This window comes from Protomyctophum parallelum, assembly GCF_964188405.1.
Source record: "Protomyctophum parallelum genome assembly, chromosome: 23".
Classification (NCBI taxonomy): domain Eukaryota; kingdom Metazoa; phylum Chordata; class Actinopteri; order Myctophiformes; family Myctophidae; genus Protomyctophum; species Protomyctophum parallelum.
In genome coordinates this window covers 28,154,027-28,174,026 of record NC_139715.1, presented here as the reverse complement: position 1 = coordinate 28,174,026, position 20,000 = coordinate 28,154,027, and the positions used below count along the sequence as shown (strand labels likewise).

The 20,000-nt window shown below is 45.0% G+C and overlaps 1 protein-coding gene across 1 annotated transcript in view; it reads right to left on the bottom strand.

The window, feature by feature from the left end:
• LOC310853982 (receptor tyrosine-protein kinase erbB-4-like) overlaps positions 1–20,000 on the bottom strand; it is a gene marked incomplete at its 3' end in the record, with an annotated part of 499,617 nt that overhangs the window by 229,695 nt on the left and 249,922 nt on the right. Inside the window, exon 3 of the mRNA XM_083758457.1 lies at positions 12,699–12,885. Within this exon, the coding sequence (XP_083614583.1) occupies positions 12,699–12,885 (187 nt within the window). The remainder of the gene's footprint in view (positions 1–12,698; positions 12,886–20,000) is intronic.

Here is a 20,000-nt window from a genome sequence, read left to right as displayed (position 1 = left end):
CACACACACACACACACACACACGCCCCCCCCCCCCACCCACCACACACACACACACACGATTAAAAGCAGCACATGTGCGTAGTATGTGAAAAGCCAGCCTAGGGCTTAGCATGCCTGAGTGCTCTAATAGCGGGCGCTTTTACTCCCGCTGAAATTCAATTTAGTATCTGAGTGCATGCACACATGCATGCACGTCTGTCTTTTGTGCATGCATTGTACACACTATAGCCTGTCATGTTGTATTGTGTCTATTGTTAGAGGACCAGGATCAAAAGACGCGCGGGCGGCCGTTAGCTTAGCGAGTGGAGAGGAGACGCAGTCTGCTCGGTAACCAGAAGGTCATTAGTGTGTCTAAGACAGGGGTGGGCAACTGGAGGCCCGGGGGCCACATGCGGCCCCCACCTTCACTTAATGTGGCCCTCAGGTTAATATCAGAATACTGATATAATGTTGGTTCCAGCTGTTTACAATTCCACAACATGCAAACATGACCTGCTCTAATTACTTCAGTCTAAATTAGTAGCTCAATGCTCAACACACGTATAATTAAAGGCATTTGCAATTGCATAAAAATGTAAATTTTCAGGATTCCAATTCGAATTATAGCAAAAATAGCCGATCTACAAGCTCAAAACGTGTCGCAGCGCGACACGTTTTGAGCTTGTAGATCGGCTATTTTTGCTATGACAGTAATGGTCCTAGGGAGTGAGTGTGGAAATGTAGTGGCCCTCTCCATCGTCAAAGTTGCCCACCCCTGGTCTAAGACGTTATAGTGGCTCAGGGATGGCTTCCCGGATGGGAACCGTGAGGTTTCCCGGTTCGAACCCTATGGGCTCCCACAGAGCTTCAGTGTCAAAGTGTCCTTCATGGGCAAGACACTGAACCCCTAATTGCTCCCGATGTGCAGGTTGGTGCCTTGCATTGGTTTCCTCCACCATCGATGTATATGAATGTGTGTGCGAGTGCAATGCACAATCTATGTAAAGCGCTTTGGATCAAACGTTATACATAAATACACCGTTTGCAGCTCCACTCTTGAGTGCTCATCATGACCATCGGTCTTTCCTTTAGGGTCTAAAATGGTCACCAATAAAAAAAGTGCATCAAGTGAGCCAGGCTGAGGCAGGAGTGTATAAAGATGAGCGCTATATATCCCTCCTACTGGGGAAGGGTATAGGAGATACCTGCACTGTTCCTGCAGTCTTACGCTGGGTATTATACTACAGTTTAAAGTGTGTCTCGTAGAGAAAATAGGCCATCTAAAAGCTCACAACGTGCATGTGAGCTGATACAGATCGTCTATCGGTCCAAGTATAACATATAAATCAGTGTGTGTCAAACGTGACCTCAAGTCCCTCATGGTTTTTTTAATGGCAGATCCATAAAACGCTGCCGTTTCTATTCTGTGCGCTATAGTAACATTTGCCCCGATGTGGTTTGAGGACACGTCGCCGTGCTGACTGAGGCGTCCAGAAAGATGTGCTTTTGAGGCAACAAAACGCCCTGGAGGAGAGAGATAACTGAGGGAGAGAGATAACTGAGAGAGAGATAACTGCAAGGAAGACGCCGGTGGATGGATGGCTGTGAGAGAGAGAGAAAAGGAAAGACCATATGCTTGTGAGACAGACGATCTCACACACACAGGACACAACCCTAGACGACCACACACACACACACACACACACACACAGGACACAACCCTAGACGACCACACACACACACACAGGACACAACCCTAGACGACCACACACACACACACACAGGACACAACCCTAGACGACCACACACACACCACACAGGACACAACCCTAGACGACCAACACACACACACAGGACACAACCCTAGACGATCACACACACACACACACACAGGACACAACCCTAGACGACCACACACACACACACACACACACAGGACACAACCCTAGACGATCACACACACACACACACACAGGACACAACCCTAGACGATCACACACACCACACACACACAGGACACAACCCTAGACGACCACACACACACACACACACACACACACACACACAGGACACAACCCTAGACGACCACAACACACACACACACACACACACACACACACACACACACACACACCACACACACACACACACACACACACACACACACACACACAACCCTAGACGACCACACACACACACACACACACAGGACACAACCCTAGACGATCCACACACACACAGGACACAACCCTAGACGATCACACACACACACACACACAGGACAACCCTAGACGATCACACACACACACAGGACAACCCTAGACGATCATCTGCATCCATGCAGGCACGCCACGAAGGTCCCACTCACACGCTTTGTTACAAACTATTCATTCTCTCATATATCTCGCACCGCTCCACAGGACTATTATGCAGAAATGCCGTGAAACCGTCTTAAAGGAATGTCATGTTATGAAGATGCAGCGCTGCAGACATCGGACGGGTCTGCTTTTGCATCGCACGCACGCAGGCTTGCACGCACACACGCGCATCCACAGCCTTCCTGAAATGCCTCTTCATGATTCTGATGCAGTTAATTTCACTCTGAGAGTGAACCAAATGGACCCTGGCTCTCGGTGAATGTATAACACTTCATGTTGGTATGGAATCGCCCCCGGGTTCTATATCCGGAGCCAGACGAGAGAGAGAGGAGAGAGAGGAGATGAGAGAGGAGAGAGAGAGAGGAGAAGAGAAGAGAGAAGAGAGAGAGAGAGAGAGAGAGTTCATGGCGAACGGTATGGGCGCCACCTGGCCCTCCGCTTGTTATCTGCCACCGGGGAGACTTTTAATGGCTCGCCTGCTGGAAGTATTTATTTATGAGACTTGTATGGAGCTTTATTCAGATAATGAGTAAATATGCCACATAAACCAGTGAGTGAGGTGGATAATATCTGCCACCCCCCCACCCCACCCCACCATGCGCAGCCCACTACAACAGCACCCCCCCCCACACACACACACTACAACAGGCATGTGACAGCGTTTTCTACGACAGACCTGGGTTGCAGGCAAGTAACATATAAAGTACATTTACTTAACCCATTTAGACCTGAGGACGATTAAAAAGAAAATCTCTTTTCTTTCCTGAAATACCCGTTTCTATGTCAGTGGTCCTCGAGTGAATGAGTGAAGTACAACAATGTGCAAAACACAGCAGCAAGATCTGTGAGTTGCTGTGACAGGAGGAGGATATCAAACGGAACACAACCACCCTAAAGTGACTAATCATTGTGTATATATTCCTGCACTATACCTGCATCGAGTGACCTTGGTACATAGAAATCGATCTATTGAAGAAGATTCTGACCTTCAAATGTACATCATTTCTGTTTTGATTGTATTGCTGTATTGCTGTATTGTTCTTTCTGCTTTGGCAATGTAAACGTATGTTTTCTTATGCCAATGAAGCCCTTTGAATTGGAGTGAGTGAGTGAGTGAGTGAGTGAGTGAGTGAGTGAGTGAGTGAGTGAGTGAGTGAGTGAGTGAGTGAGTGAGTGTGTGTGTGTGTGTGTGTGTGTGTGTGTGTGTGTGTGTGTGTGTGTGTGTGTGTTGTGTGTGTGTGTGTGTAGACAAATTTGTAACAGTCTGTGTCGTTTTGGGCTTGTTTCTTGTCTTTCTTTCTTTTGGTGTAAATGAACGCCCTACTTGATCACACACTGTAGCGTCACACACAAAAGCACCGGAAGCAACAGATCTGCGAGTTATGTGAGCTTGTAGATCTGCTACTTTTTCCACTTTTTGGACATAGGAGGTTTCTACCCGACAGAGACGACGTGCAAACGCTGCTTGAATATAAAACTATAATAAACTGAAGTCACCGACTCTTTGTCAAAAGAGCCAACATTGATCCATGCACCTCTGGTCTAATATTAACCCATTCTGACCTGAGATCAGATTCATACGAGGTTTCCACTGGACACACACTGGTCTGATTAACCCATTCTGACCTGAGATCAGATCACAAAAAAAAATGTCAGTCGTTCTTCGATTTTTCAAAAATAGCAGACCTACAAGCTCATAGCGCGCCACTCGGTGGCGCGCTATGAGCTTGTAGATCTGCTATCTTTCAATAGCTAAAGCATAACATAGTGCTAACACCAAAACGGAAGAGAAAACAGCCAATTACAAAACGACAAACAAAAAAATGTAATTTAACAGGAAAATATGACGTCCTCATGGCCATTTAATGACTCTCTACAGCGACACAAAGGAGTCATTTGTACCGCTAACAGCTGTGTTTCTATGAAGTTGACTTTCAATCCTGTGACTTAATTAAAAGAGGGCTATTAAATCAAAAAGTGCCTAATAAATCTCCAGCAATGGCTGTGGGAAAATAAAGAACTATAAAGCAAGTGATATACTGTATAAAACTGCGTGGTGCGAGATATGAAATGTTTTTTTAGCAAGTGATTACAAACCTTTTACATTTTTTGTGAGTGAGTTTTAATAATCCCTGTGTATCATTTACCAGTTTTGACACATTAAAGGAACCTTTCATCTGTGTTTTCTGCCTCATTTAGCTGTTAAAATAACTACACTCAAAGACAAATAGTTTTTAAGTGGCAAACTGGCGCATATATATATATATATATATATATATATATATATATATATATATATATATATATATATATATTTATTTTTTTTAGCTGACAAAGATTTGCACTCATCTCATAGTAAGTCTTTAGAAAAGTAATTTAATTGATACATTTAGTTGATATTTTACCTATGAAATGAACAATGGTGGATTTTCTCCACCAACAAACCTTAACGCTAATAAGGTTAGTTTTATAGCCAAGACATCCATCCACGTTTCATCAGCCGTCTGCAACTTTAAGACACTAACAGTTACTCTGTCCCTGTTGTTTTACAACACAAGGATGGTAATTAAATGTAGCTAAAGGTCTCGTGTGGTCATTAATCTTTGGCCAGACCTCTGTCAGGGCGTTCCACACGAGCTGGCTGCTGGCCTGGGAGAGAGAGAGAGAGAGTGCCGGACATTACAGCATCTCCAGCTGGGAGAGAGAGCCGGACATTACAGCATCTCCAGCTGGGAGAGAGAGCCGGACATTACAGCATCTCCAGCTGGGAGAGAGAGCCGGACATTACAGCATCTCCAGCCAGCTCTTCTTTTTACTGCCTTTTTAGGCCTTTGGTGAGATTCTTCTCTTTTATCAGGGATGTGCCCACATAGACATCAAAGGGGGCTTCAGCCCCTGCCCTTTTACCCGTCTGTAAAACAACTGCCCTCTCCAGACCACGAATGCAGCGTTTACTATGGTGGAAGAAATGCAAATGCCACTCCTTTCCATGCCATGCCGGAAGGCAGCTTTCAGGAGAATAGCTTTTTTTCCCAGAAGTCTCCTGAACTTGAACGCAGCATTTTGCATTGAACTAATTTGTTTCTAAATCCCTGTCGTTACACATGCACCGCATCTCCAGTAGATAAAGAGTGCTTGGGTTGCACCCCGAAAATAGCTGATCTACAAGCCCTCAACGTGTCCTACACCACCCAATCCCTACAGCCCATGGTCACTGTCACTGTGTTATGGGAATGCATATTATATTGTATTTTATTGCCTTTGTGTATTCTATAACTAAGTATGTATTTCACTGGTTGCCAGTGTGCCAGAGGCAAATGTCCACGTTATGTCAAATTGAATAGACTAATGTAGAATAATGTTTTCTTTAAGAAAGTTGTAGTAGTGAATGTGTCTACAGTGTATATATACGTTTCCAGTTCAAATCTGCTGCCATGCAAGCCAAGCAAACTAAGCTATGGGAAAAACAGCCCGGAACAAGAAACAGGGAGGGAATCACTGGCCTATACACAAACAATTCAAATGAGTCAAGATAAGCTTGACTCACCTTGAAACACTTGCAGACATTATACGTTACTGTCAGACTGCTTTCATCCTCTATCACTAAACCCCCCCCCCCAAAACATTGTTATTATCACGCTTGACATGTTTGGTCTACAACACGTCATGATAGACGGTCTATAATTACAATATTTCAAGACATTGTATCTTGTTATCTTTCATACCAACGCAATGGGAGATCCCCCGGGGCCGGCAGTTAACTGCACGGGGAAGTGAATTACCCCACCCCCATCTCCGCTGAAGTGCCCTTGAGCACTCAAACCCACCTCACCCCTGCCCACTTTGACAGGCTGGGATGGCTTAGGGTCGACGACAGAGTACAGCATCTTGCAATGGGTCTGGTCCACAAGATTCGATACACCACCAAGATACCCATGTACCTGTCTAAATACTTCCTTAATGTAAACGAAGTCCACACCCACAACACCAGAGGGAGTGCAACAAACCATGTACAACCCAGATTCGGCACGAACAAGGGACTAAATTATTTTCGCTCCTATGCCACCAAAATGTGGAACCCCCTACCAACAGTCATTAAGACATGCGAATCCCTTGACTCCTTCAAAACCGCTCTCAAAGGGCACCTATGGATGGCTGCAATTCGAAACTGGCCCCCGTAGAATCTGAATCCCCCCACCCCCACCGCCAAAAAAGCATGGCACTGACTGAACCCCCCCCTGCTGCAGTGGAGGTGCTCAGTGAGCGACAGTAGGACTGTGGTTGTACTGGGTTGGTTGGTAGGTAGGAGTGTCTGTGTGTATAGAGGGTATTCACGTGGCATCATCGTACCTGGAAGTTATGCGGGAACACCCACTGAGTGGCAAAAAAACTACTTTCTGGCCTTGACAGCCCATTCATCCAAACAGAGAAGTCCTGTCTGATTGCATTAAACAATGTTAAACTCACCAACATTGCAGCTGTACGAAAAGCTTGAATTATCCACTTTCTATCTGCAAAGTTTTTGTTTCATAAAAATCCACCATAGACACGTTATGAGTTACTTTCTGTCAAAGAATGTCCTGCATTTGATTATTTTTCTAAGTGTCAGAGTTTGGAAGTGCTTGTTTTCAATAACACAATTTTTTTCTGCCTCCTGCATTATGTGACATTTAGAAAGGATGGTTGAATGATTTCCAGCAAGCGCTTCCAGACTCCACCACTCCATGCTGCTCAATGTTTTGCCACTCAGTCTAGATGAGGGGGGCGTGTCCTGATGGGGAAATCTATCTCTCTATATCGGGTCGTATCGTATCGGTGAAATGTCTGCCGATATGTATCGGAATTACATACAGATGTAACTCAGTCAGGGCTCCTCGACTTGGAACTTGGAAGTTCACTTGAAATTGAGCCATTTCTGTTTTCATGCCAGATCAAAAAACACACTATATCGGTTGCTTATCGGTGATTGTCCCTAGCCTGGTTAATAAACCAGACCGAATCAGCCGTTGGCAAAAAAAGTTTGCCTGCCGGCGGATTTCGGTCTGGAGAGGCTCAATTGTACGCCCATTTCCTACACCAGAGAATGTGGGCGCCCAATAGGGACACGGTATGCTATATGGGCGGGCTTTGGTACAGTGACTTTCAATGCTTGAGACCTTTGACTGACAGTAGCTCTGACCAATTGCGTCAAAGAGAAAATGTTTCCCTGGAAATGAAATCCAAGCTGAGCCTCCCAAGACTAATATCCCGCGGATCCGTGCGAAATTAGTCTGGTTTATTAACCAGGCTAGATTGTCCCCTCTCTAAAATTATTTTTGTTATCGGCATCGGTTCACAAAAATCCATATCGGTCGGGCCAATATCAACATCATTTTTATAGAGGCCCAGAAGAGCTTCATTCCTCTCATGGGCGCTAAGTTAACCCTAACCTACAGAAGAGCTTCATTCCTCTAAGTTAACCCTAACCTACAGAAGAGCTTCATTCCTCTAAGTTAACCCTAACCTACAGAAGAGCCTCATTCCTCTCTCAGGCGCTAAGTTAACCCTAACCTACAGAAGAGCCTCATTCCTCTCTCAGGCGCTAAGTTAACCCTAACCTACAGAAGAGCTTCATTCCTCTCTCAGGCGCTAAGTTAACCCTAACCTACAGAAGAGCTTCATTCCTCTCTCAGGCGCTAAGTTAACCCTAACCTACAGAAGAGCCTCATTCCTCTCTCAGGCGCTAAGTTAACCCTAACCTACAGAAGAGCCTCATTCCTCTCTCAGGCGCTAAGTTAACCCTAACCTACAGAAGAGCTTCATTCCTCTCTCAGGCGCTAAGTTAACCCTAACCTACAGAAGAGCTTCATTCCTCTCTCAGGCGCTAAGTTAACCCTAACCTACAGAAGAGCTTCATTCCTCTCTCAGGCGCTAAGTTAACCCTAACCTACAGAAGAGCTTCATTCGTCTCACGGGCGCTAAGTTAACCCTAACCTACAGAAGAGCTTCATTCCTCTCTCAGGCGCTAAGTTAACCCTAACCTACAGAAGAGCTTCATTCCTCTCTCAGGCGCTAAGTTAACCCTAACCTACAGAAGAGCTTCATTCCTCTCTCAGGCGCTAAGTTAACCCTAACCTACAGAAGAGCTTCATTCCTCTCTCAGGCGCTAAGTTAACCCTAACCTACAGAAGAGCTTCATTCCTCTCTCAGGCGCTAAGTTAACCCTAACCTACAGAAGAGCTTCATTCGTCTCACGGGCGCTAAGTTAACCCTAACCTACAGAAGAGCTTCATTCCTCTCTCAGGCGCTAAGTTAACCCTAACCTACAGAAGAGCTTCATTCCTCTCTCAGGCGCTAAGTTAACCCTAACCTACAGAAGAGCTTCATTCCTCTCTCAGGCGCTAAGTTAACCCTAACCTACAGAAGAGCTTCATTCCTCTCTCAGGCGCTAAGTTAACCCTAACCTACAGAAGAGCTTCATTCCTCTCTCAGGCGCTAAGTTAACCCTAACCTACAGAAGAGCTTCATTCCTCTCTCAGGCGCTAAGTTAACCCTAACCTACAGAAGAGCTTCATTCCTCTCTCAGGCGCTAAGTTAACCCTAACCTACAGAAGAGCTTCATTCCTCTCTCAGGCGCTAAGTTAACCCTAACCTACAGAAGAGCTTCATTCGTCTCACGGGCGCTAAGTTAACCCTAACCTACAGAAGAGCTTCATTCCTCTCTCAGGCGCTAAGTTAACCCTAACCTACAGAAGAGCTTCATTCCTCTCTCAGGCGCTAAGTTAACCCTAACCTACAGAAGAGCTTCATTCCTCTCTCAGGCGCTAAGTTAACCCTAACCTACAGAAGAGCTTCATTCCTCTCTCAGGCGCTAAGTTAACCCTAACCTACAGAAGAGCTTCATTCCTTAAGTTAACCCTAACCTACAGAAGGCCTGTATTTACCAGGAGAGTACTAAGTTAACCCTAACCTACAGAAGGCCTGTATTTACCAGGAGAGTACAAACTAAAGTAATAGAGGGCTGTCATCTGGAGAAACCTGCTCAGGTATGTAAATGTCAAGAATAGAGCAATAATGTTTGATAGACCATTTTACTGTACAACCACACACTGCGCAGCCGCGCAGGCACACACACGCACGCACACACGTGCACACACACACACACACACGCATGAACCCGGCTGGCTACTTTTTTGACCCAGCTGGACATTGTACACACTACTAGACGTGGAACATTTCAATACATAGCTTGCAGGGCAGTGGTTCCCATGTCAAGGACCCCCAAATTGACATTAATGAGCCCACGGACCCCCATTTGAAACGATATGCCAGGGGCAGGGACCCCCATAAGTGAAGATTTTTACGGCTCTAGCAGAGATTCTCAACCCGTTTAATTCCAAGGACCCCCAGTGTGACATGCATTGGTCTACAGACCCCCATTTAACCCATTCTGATCGGGAACCCCTTTTGGTGTTAGCATCATGTTATGCTTTAGCTATTGAAAAATAGCAGATCTACAAGCTCATAGCGCGCCACCGAGTGGCGCGATACGAGCTTGTAGGTCTGCTATTTTTGAAAAAAATCGAAGAACGACTGATATTTTTAGAATCTGATCTCAGGTCAGAATGGGTTCATCAGACCAGTGGAAACCTCGTATGAATCTGATCTCAGGTCAGAATGTGTTAATGGCATTTACATCTCTGGGACCCCCGATTTATATTGTAAAATCAATGTTACTTTGTACAAATAGAACCAAATGGACCTAAGGGGTCCATTTGTTTGGTTCCAAACTATCATTTAGCTGGGGACCCCCTGGAACTCCCTCAGAGACCCCCTGGGGGTCCCCGTACCCCACTTTGGAAACCACTGCTGTATTGGGCGAGTAATAAGTCTCAGTTTTCTACTAAATGTAGCTAATGTAAATGTACGCAACGCCTCACTTCCCAGCCTCACATCTTCGTTCGCGGTAATGAAGAAGTTACACTATATCCTCTTAAAGCTGAGATTGTTATACTAAATTTATTTTCATTTTGACTTCCCATGGCTGTTAACAGTTCATCGTTAACAGTGCAGTGGTCGAGTCTGACCTGAAATAAACCCCACTTGATATTTGTTGCAATACTTTCATGTTTTACGAGCCAATTTCAGCTCTGACCTTTAGGTGAATGTTGTTCAGTATATTTGACCATTCAGAATTGGACACAAATCCAGTTCCGGGCGTCTAAACATTAACTCAATGTTACGTAACATTGCCGGCCTGGGATGTGGCTCAGCGGTCCAGGCACCTTGGCTGGTAATCCAGTCTGGCAAGTGTGCAGTTTGACTCCCGATCCCCGACGGCCTTCAATGCATGTCACCCCCATTTCCCTCCATAAAGAAATATATAAAATAAAGGCGAAAGCCACAAAAAAAAAACATTTAAAGAAAATGATTTCAATTTCCTTTCCAAAATGTAAAAAAGAAAAGAAAGAAAAAGAAGAAGAAATTTATTCTGGCATGTCCAAAATGATATCTTAGGCCTTTAATATAATTAAGTAATTAAATGAATTCATTAATTATTTAAGCAAGCAGGTGTTTGACATGTGACGAACCACGCAGACTGCATAGGGCAGACCGATAATCAAATGGCCATTTAAGAAAATCACACCCGTGTGAACCGAGTGGTGCAACTCCCCCCCCCCACCTCCCTCTCTCTCTCATTAGCAGGCAACAGAGCAGCCACTATCCCTCTCTCTGTTTCTGGCGCCCCCTACTGGTACTAAAGTTAACAAGGAATATCACCTCCCACATGATGAGACCACCTCCCTCTCTCTCTCATTAGCAGGCAACAGAGCAGCCACTATCCCTCTCTATGTTTCTGGCGCCCCCTACTGGTACTAAGGTTAACAAGGAATATCACCTCCCACATGATGAGACCACCTCCCTCTCTCTCTCATTAGCAGGCAACAGAGCAGCCACTATCCCTCTGTTTCTGGCGCCCCCTACTGGTACTAATAAGTCATATACTCGTGCTCACACATGATGAGACATAGGTAGACACATAGGTGGACACGGACATTGCTGGTTGTAGGAGTGGTTGCACCGCTCAAAAAGAAGGCCATACACCAGTGCTCTTGTGGTGGCTTGACGGTCTTCATTCGTCCGTTAGCGCCAGGCGTATGCCGCGCAGCGGTTTGGTTTGTGTGTCAAAATATTATGAAACAGGATTTCAAAGATTGTTGGACAACCACTTCAGAAACGTTATACATATCCACGTATGATAACAGCATCCGAAGGTTAACAAGGAATATCACCTCGAATACTAACCATGTGTTGTTTGTATGGAGAATATAGGTTGCTACCTTCAGGAAGGAGATAAGGTGTACCAGCATACAATAAGGTCAGACTAAAGAGGTCCTTAATTGTCCACCAGTCGACTTTGAGGCTTAATCAGGAGTTGTAGTAGCCATGGGGTAATCTAGGTGGTGGACATTGCTCTTGTCTTCATGTCTTTATGGATATGTAATATTGTTTTGTTCTTTGTGCTTTGTGTCAAATGTGTGTGTACATGTGTTCTGCATACTTGGCTGCTGGGTCGCAAGACAATTTTCAGTGTGAACTGACAATAAAGTACTACCATATCATATCATATCATATATCAAACCCATCAGTTGCCAATAAACATTAGCACTACCGCCAACCCCCAAATTAGTGGCCTATGTCAATAAGACAGACAGACAGACAGGATATCTGTCTCACACACAGACCTCTTCTGCATAAAAAGAGTGTTCATGTACACAATAACTCTGAGTATACAAATGGGCCCGGTCCACACCGACTATGTCATACATGGGCCACATGCGGCCCGCGCCAGGGGGCCACATGCGGCCCCCACCTTCACTCAATGTGGCCCTCAGGTTAATATTGGAATACTGATAAAAGTATTTATTTCATTTCCGTTATAATTCCAATCATAATATGCAAACATGACCGACTTCAATTACTTTAGTCTAAAATACCTTTCAGGATTCCAATTCCAAAATAGCAACAAACAAAAAAAATCAGGATTTCCATTCAAATATAGCAAAAATCGCTGATCTACAAGAATCAGGATCAGGATTTCCATAAAAATATAGCAAAAATCGCTGATCTACAAGCTCACAACGCGTCGCACCGCAACGCGTTTTGAGCTTGTAGATCGGCTGTTTTTGCCACGACCGTAATATGCAATGTGGCCCCTCTGGAGTGACTGTATAAATAATAGTGGCCCTCTCCATCGTCAAAGTTGCCCCCCCTCTACCCCCCTCTATCGAGTCGAAAGAACACCACAGAATCAAACCCCTAGCATGGCCTGCATGGCCGCGGTGTGAGCGCCCCCTACCTGTGAGGTTGCGCAGTCCCAGCTGCCGGAGGCCGTAGTATCCGTCGCGGCGGTAGTTGAGGAAGATGGCCAGCGAGTAGCGCCGCTCGTACAGCTTGGTGCCGCGCACGATGCGCAGGTTCTCCAGGGGCAGGTAGTCGAACTGGTTGAGAGCCACCAGCACGTAACCCGTCACCTCCCTGATGGACTGCACGCACACACACACACACACACACACACACACACACATTTGTATTAACCCATTCTGACCTGAGATCAGATTCATACGAGGTTTCCACTTTCCACTGGACACACACTGGTCTGATTAACCCATTCTGACCTGACATCAGATTCTAAAAATGTCAGTCGTTCTTCGATTTTTCAAAAAATAGCAGACCTACAAGCTCTTAGCGCGCCACTCGGTGGCGCGCTAAGAGCTTGTAGATCTGCTATTTTTCAATAGCTAAAGCATAACATGATGCTAACACCAAAACGGGTTCCCGCTCAGCTTTTATTTTATTTTTTTGTCAAACCCTTTTATGAACCCTAAAGCCTAAAGCCGAAAATATCCGATCTGCAAGCTCACAACGTGTTGCAGCTCTCACGATTTGAGTCAAGACAGCTAGTGTGATAGATGAGAGGCAGAGGTAGCTCAGTTCAAATTAACATTCAGTATGGGAATCCCTTTTGGTGTTTTAAGCATTATGTCATACTTCAGATATTGGAAAATAGCAGATCTACAAGCTCGTAGGTCTGCTATTTTTGAAAAATCGCTAAAATGTGGCACAAATCTTTGAATATATATTCTTTCAGAGCGAATGTTTTTAACTCTAATCTTTGCTTCTTGGGGGGGGGGGGGGGGTCCCTGGAACAACATATTTTCAGATGGGGGTTCACGGCCAAATACATATAATCTTTTGGGTCCTTGATATGAAAAAGGTGGAGCATAGAAACATAGGGCTTTTCAGAAAACTTATGATTTAGAAGACATTTTTAGAATCGTCCTCAGGTCTAGATAAAGTATTTATTTCACCAACCAAGACGAGCAAACAAAGTCCAGGTAGGCCTACAGGCAAAATACTGGTAGGCGAGGAAAAGAAAAGCAGAAATACTATGCTGGGAAAACTAGGGTAAATACAAGACGGGCAAGGAACCAACAGAGATCAGAAAAGGTACACAAAAGTAAAGTAAAGAAACAAGGAACATATTATGTGACTAATTTTCGTTTTTTCTTTCATATCATATGTAGCTCTTCCCCCAACATTGACGACACAGGTCGGTTCTTTATAAACGGGCATTTATTGGGCATTCTTCTCATCAAGTTAAATACAAAACATGTAGAAATGCTGAACGTGTCCGTCAAAACACAGCAACAACACAACAAAGAGACTAATCTATTATACTGTAGAATACCTCGTTGGCCGCTTGTCGTGGAAAAGGTTCTTGAATGTTGAGTTTTCTAGTCTTTATAGAATGTCCTTTTGGTCTGTCTTTGACTTTAGAGTTTGTAACACACTGTGCTGCTTCCTTCATGCAGACCAGAGTCTGAGTGAGAGAGACAAAGTTTGTAGCACCTGAGTGCAATGCCATGCAATCATGCATCAATCAGTGTTGCTACTGGCAGACAGGGAACTTTGTTCTGCCTCAGAAAGTTACCACCACATCATGTTTTTACATTCTTAAGTTCTTAACCTCATATGAAATCAATTATGAAGCACATATTTATTGTACATCATGGAATTATTGTAAATTATGCTTTATTAACTTATGACCATGAGTTGTTGTATTTGAGCTGTTTTAGTATTTTTAAAGTAAGCATTTTAATAACAGCACTTAATTACATCACATGAAAGCAGGGAATCATATTTCAAATTGACTTATTGGTTGTTCAGTTTGACCCACCAGTTTTGGAGATATGGCTTATTTTGCAGAAAACAGCGAGTTGAGAAAACAGGCTTGAAAGGTTCACTTCTGTGGTCTCTAATATTACACACCTACTGTAGTACATGATTAAGCATTTATTTCATATTTACATGTCGATTTCAGCTCTGACATTTATTTCAGACATGCTCTAGTTTGTGAAGAGTCTGCCTGTGATATTAACTTTTTTTTTTTTTTCTGTATTATTTGTAATTTTCCCCTTTTCCAGCTGTATTGTCTCTGCATTGGGGAAGAGTGGGTGGACAGGAGGACAATGAGGGGCGCCTTAAGACATACGCACTGTATCAACAAATGTATATGCTGACATGTACAAGGACCCCACATGGGAGGGGAAGAAAATGTAAAAAAACCCAATAAAATATATATATAAAAAATAAAAATAAAATAATAAAAAAGTCCACCCACACCCCTATTTTTTGTGTTCTTTTTTTAAACAAATCAAACCCTGCATGGCCATGAGCCAGCAAGGCCATAGGCTGTGACGGTGCCCAAGTCAGCAGAACTCATGATGTCAGAAGAGTTTTCCTTGAACGGTCCAGGAGTTTTCAAACTTTTTCATGTCACAGATATTCAGACGGACTTTCATTTCACAGCCGCACAGTGGGCGAGAGAAATGTGAGAAGACATCAGGATAGGTGATGCATTATTTAGGAGGAAATAGGCCGGTGACTGTGACACTTTAACCCATTCTGACCTGAGATCAGATTCATACGAGGTTTCCACTGGACACACGCTGGTCTGATGAACCCATTCTGACCTGAGATCAGATTCTAAAAATGTCAGACCTACAAGCTCGTATCGCGCCACTCGGTGGCGCGATATGAGCTTGGAGATCTGCTATTTTTCAATAGCTAAAGCATAACATGATGCCAACACCAAAATGGGTGCCCGATCAGAATGGGTTAAGTAAACGTAAATTACAGTGATCAGTTATGATTTGGCTGGCAACGACCTATAGAACCCCCGCAAGGGTCCCTGGGCGTCTACGGAAAAGAAAATACAATGATTTTTCGAAAGGATTTCATGAATAAATAAAAGAAAAATTGGAAGTACTTCCGTGAATAAAGAAGTAGTGAAAATAGTCGATCCACAAGTTATCAACGCGCGGTGTGAAGCAGTGTGTTGTCAGCATGTAGATCTGCTATTTTCACTAGTTTGCGTAACGGGCAAACGAGACTTGAGCAAAAAGAAAATTGGAACCACTGTGATACAGTAAGTACTGTTACTGTAAAACAGTTGTGGTCAGCATGGTAGAATGGTGGCGACTATTTGCAATATGCCAGACTCACGCACGCACGCACGCACGCACGCACGCACGCACGCACGCACGCACGCACGCACGCACTCATGCCTCCACTTGAAAACAATATGGCAAAACTGCGACTCTTATAATTCAGGGACACAGAAATTGGCAGAACTCCGAAGACGTTGAGCCGCGTGGTAAATGCGGAGAGGGGAAATGCTACACGACTTCAAAGGCAGTTTGAAACGGAGAGTTTTATTCCATTTCCATTTCTCTCAAAACAAGATAGGAAATAGGAAGAAAAGAAAATAAATACATCTTTCTCACACCCGTCTAACTATGGGTTAGATTAGAAGGTCAACCAATTGACAGCACTATATATATATATATACAATATTACATCAACAGATAATGGCTCTTGAGAAAGAGGTAGGGCAAAAAAAAAGGCAAAAAAAAAAATATATGAAAAAAGAATCCGTCCGACTGACAGCCCCATCAATCAATCTGACACCCAATCACGACCTCACATTCGACATCATTACCGAGGCAGTCAAACCTGGGGTTTAGCCATAGGTCTGTTACAGTATGTACGCGTGTGTGTGTGCGTGCGTGCGTGCACAACACCAACTCGTTCCCCTGTCCATGCAATATTCATCTTAGTAGCTGACACAGCAGCGCATACGGCACATATACGTACACACACACACACACACACACACACACACACACACACACACACACAGTCACACACACACACAGACAGCTGTCAAATGTCACAAAGTTTGCAAGCCCCACTTGACAGCCCTAAAAAAAAAGAAAAAACCCTAATGGCTCTACGGTACATGCATGGCTCAGTACTGACTCATGCACTATGCTGGCTGGGGGGGGGGGGAGAGAGAGAGAGAGAGAGAGAGAGAGAGAGAGAGAGAGAGAGAGAGAGAGAGGGACAAGCATCTTTTGACAGGTACATCATTCATTCCTGTGGTTTGCCTTCCGTCTGCGGAGTTGTTCGTTCAGGGTTTTACAATTCTGCGTATGACCGCTGAGCAGCACTGACTGACTGACTGACTGACTGACTGACTGACTGGCTGGCTGACTGACTGACTGACTGACTGACTGACTGACTGACTGACTGGCTGGCTGGCTGGCTGGCTGGCTGGCTGGCTGGCTGGCTGACTGACTGACTGACTGACTGACTGACTGACTGGCTGACTGGCTGGCTGGCTGGCTGACTGACTGACTGACTGACTGGCTGGCTGGCTGGCTGGCTGGCTGGCTGAATGATTGGCTGGCTGGCTGGCTGGCTGGCTGGCTGAATGATTGGCTGGCTGGCTGGCTGGCTGGCTGAATGATTGGCTGGCTGACTGACTGACTGACTGACTGACTGACTGACTGGCTGGCTGGCTGGCTGGCTGACTGACTGGCTGACTGACTGACTGGCTGGCTGACTGACTGACTGGCTGGCTGGCTGGCTGGCTGGCTGGCTGGCTGGCTGGCTGGCTGGCTGGCTGGCTGGCTGGCTGGCTGAATGACTGACTGACTGACTGACTGACTGACTGACTGACTGACTGACTGGCTGGCTGACTGACTGGCTGGCTGACTGGCTGGCTGGCTGGCTGGCTGGCTGGCTGGCTGGCTGGCTGGCTGACTGACTGACTGACTGACTGACTGACTGACTGACTGACTGACTGACTGACTGACTGACTGACTGGCTGAGATCTACAAGCTTGTGGCGCACTACGAGCTTGTAGATCTGCTATTTTTTTTTAATCGTGAAAATGCAGCACAAATCTTTGAATATATATTTTTCAACGTCAGGCCTAAATGGGTTAAGAAGCAGTGATCTACTACAGATATGATACTAGTTACAATATCCAACAATATGGTGTTCAAAATATACCACAACATGCATTAGCCCATGGACCCAAATTTGATATACTGAATATATGGGCAATACAGGACCCCATGCACTGACCAAACTGCACTGTAAATTATGTGTAGCAAGTGTAGAAATGGAACCAAATGGACCCATTGTGTACACCCTCAGAGCACTGAGAAACGGTGAAACACAGACAACGCATGAACAGAATCTTGCATGTATAGTTTGACATTCCGACCGGAGTCTGCCATTCAGCCAAAATATTCAGACGTGGCGCGCTATGAGCTTGTAGATCTGCTATTTTCCAATAGCTAAATTATAACATAATGTTTAAAACACCAAAAAGGGTTCCCATACTTGGGTATGTTAATTTCTCTACTGTGAACTTCATATAGTACTGCAACTGCAGCGTCTCAGAGGCAAATATTGTAATTATTAATAATAATATAATAATATTTGTGGTTTTTTTTTTACTCCTCCGACACATTTTTGAAGGTTTCAATTACTAAGAGTGGTTGCTACGCTTTTGGTTTTAGAAAAACAGCCGATCTAAAAAGCTCACAACGCATTTGGGAGATCTTCTCCACATTTTTCCAAGGTCACAGAGCATTTCTTATAGTACCACACAAAGAATGCGAGTACTCGGTACGTGTACGTGTATATATAGAAGTGTCTATTTGTACGTCTCTAAATGTTTTGATGAATTGAACATGGCGGACCCTGTTGTAAACAAGTGTAATGCTTAATTGGGTCGTCCACAGGGCTTAAAGTTCTCAGTCCTGGGGATTTCATAGGGGTCATTTAATGGCATCAGTGCAGATTTGCAAAACATCATTTTCAGTCTTGGGATTTTCTTTGGCTTTAAAGTCTGCGTCCAACTCACAGTTATCAGTCTTTGTATTGAGTTTGTGCTTGAAATGTACTGTAATTCTGCAAACTGTTAATAAATATTTCAATCAATCAATCAATGGGTCGTCGTGCCTGGTGGAATTTATTTTGGGGGGAGGGAGGGGAGGGGGGGGACGATAGCGGGTGGTCGTGAGAGGCGTGTGTGTGTGAGCGCAGCGAGGCGAGGCGAGGCAGCGCGCCTCGCCAAGTTGGCCCGTGGAGACGGGCACGGTAGGCAGGGGGAGGAAACAGAGCCCCTTATTAGCACGATTACAACACGTCAATCACCCGCCATGAGAGACAGAGAGAGAGAGAGAGAGACAATCACCCGCCATGAGAGACAGAGAGAGAGAGAGCCACTAAATGAGACCAGATTTGACTGAGAGCCTGCCATCGCGCAAACTCCAGCTTTTCACCAGAGGAGAAAAACTTTTTTATTTATTTTTCTTCAAAATGTGTTAATAACACAGGCAGACTCTTCACACACTAGAGCATGTCTGAAATAAGTGTCAGAGCTGAAATCGACATGTAAATATGAAATAAATGCATAAACATGTAGCTAGGTGTAATGTTAGTGAACGTTTCAAGCCTGTTTTCTCAACTCGCTGTTTTCTGCAAGACATTACTCTATAAGCCATATCTCCAAAACCGGTGGGTCAAACTGAACAACCAATAATGTCAATTTGAAAAGATATGCTAGGAACCCCCATTAGCAGTGATTCTCAACCCGTTTAATTTCAAGGACCCCCCAGTTTGACATGCATTACTCTACGGACCCCCATTGAATGGCATTTTTATCTCTGGGACCCCCAATTTATATTGTAAAATCAATGTTAATTTAACTCTGAGAGTGTACAAATGGAACCTATCAAATGGAAACTATCATTTAGCTGGGGGGGACGACCCCCTTGGAACTCCCTCAAGGACCCTTGGGGGTCCCCGGACCCCACTTTGGGAACCACTGAACGTTGTTTCAAATGCTAGAGGTGGAAAAAACTCGACGCAACCTGTGACTCAGCGTACCAGGAAACAAAGAGGAGAAAAAAGGACGGTGTCAAGATGAAAACAACCCAAAAAAAAAAGCCTCTATCCGGTGGGAATATGGGGGCGGGGAGGGAGGGGGGGGGGGGAGAGGTTACTGACTGTGTGATGATCATCTCTCTCTGGGTTTGGGTGGGTGGTGGTGATGGTGGTGGTGGGGGGGGGGGGGGGTGTTTGAACTCTGCATGACCTTGGTATTCGCACGCCCGCCTGCCCGCCGCGGGCGTGCTGCCGCGCTGGCACACCGGGCGACCCATCACTCCTCCACAAGGTGGAGGAGGAGCCCCTCTCTCTCTCTCTCTCTCTCTCTGGATGGGATAGCAGCCGCTGG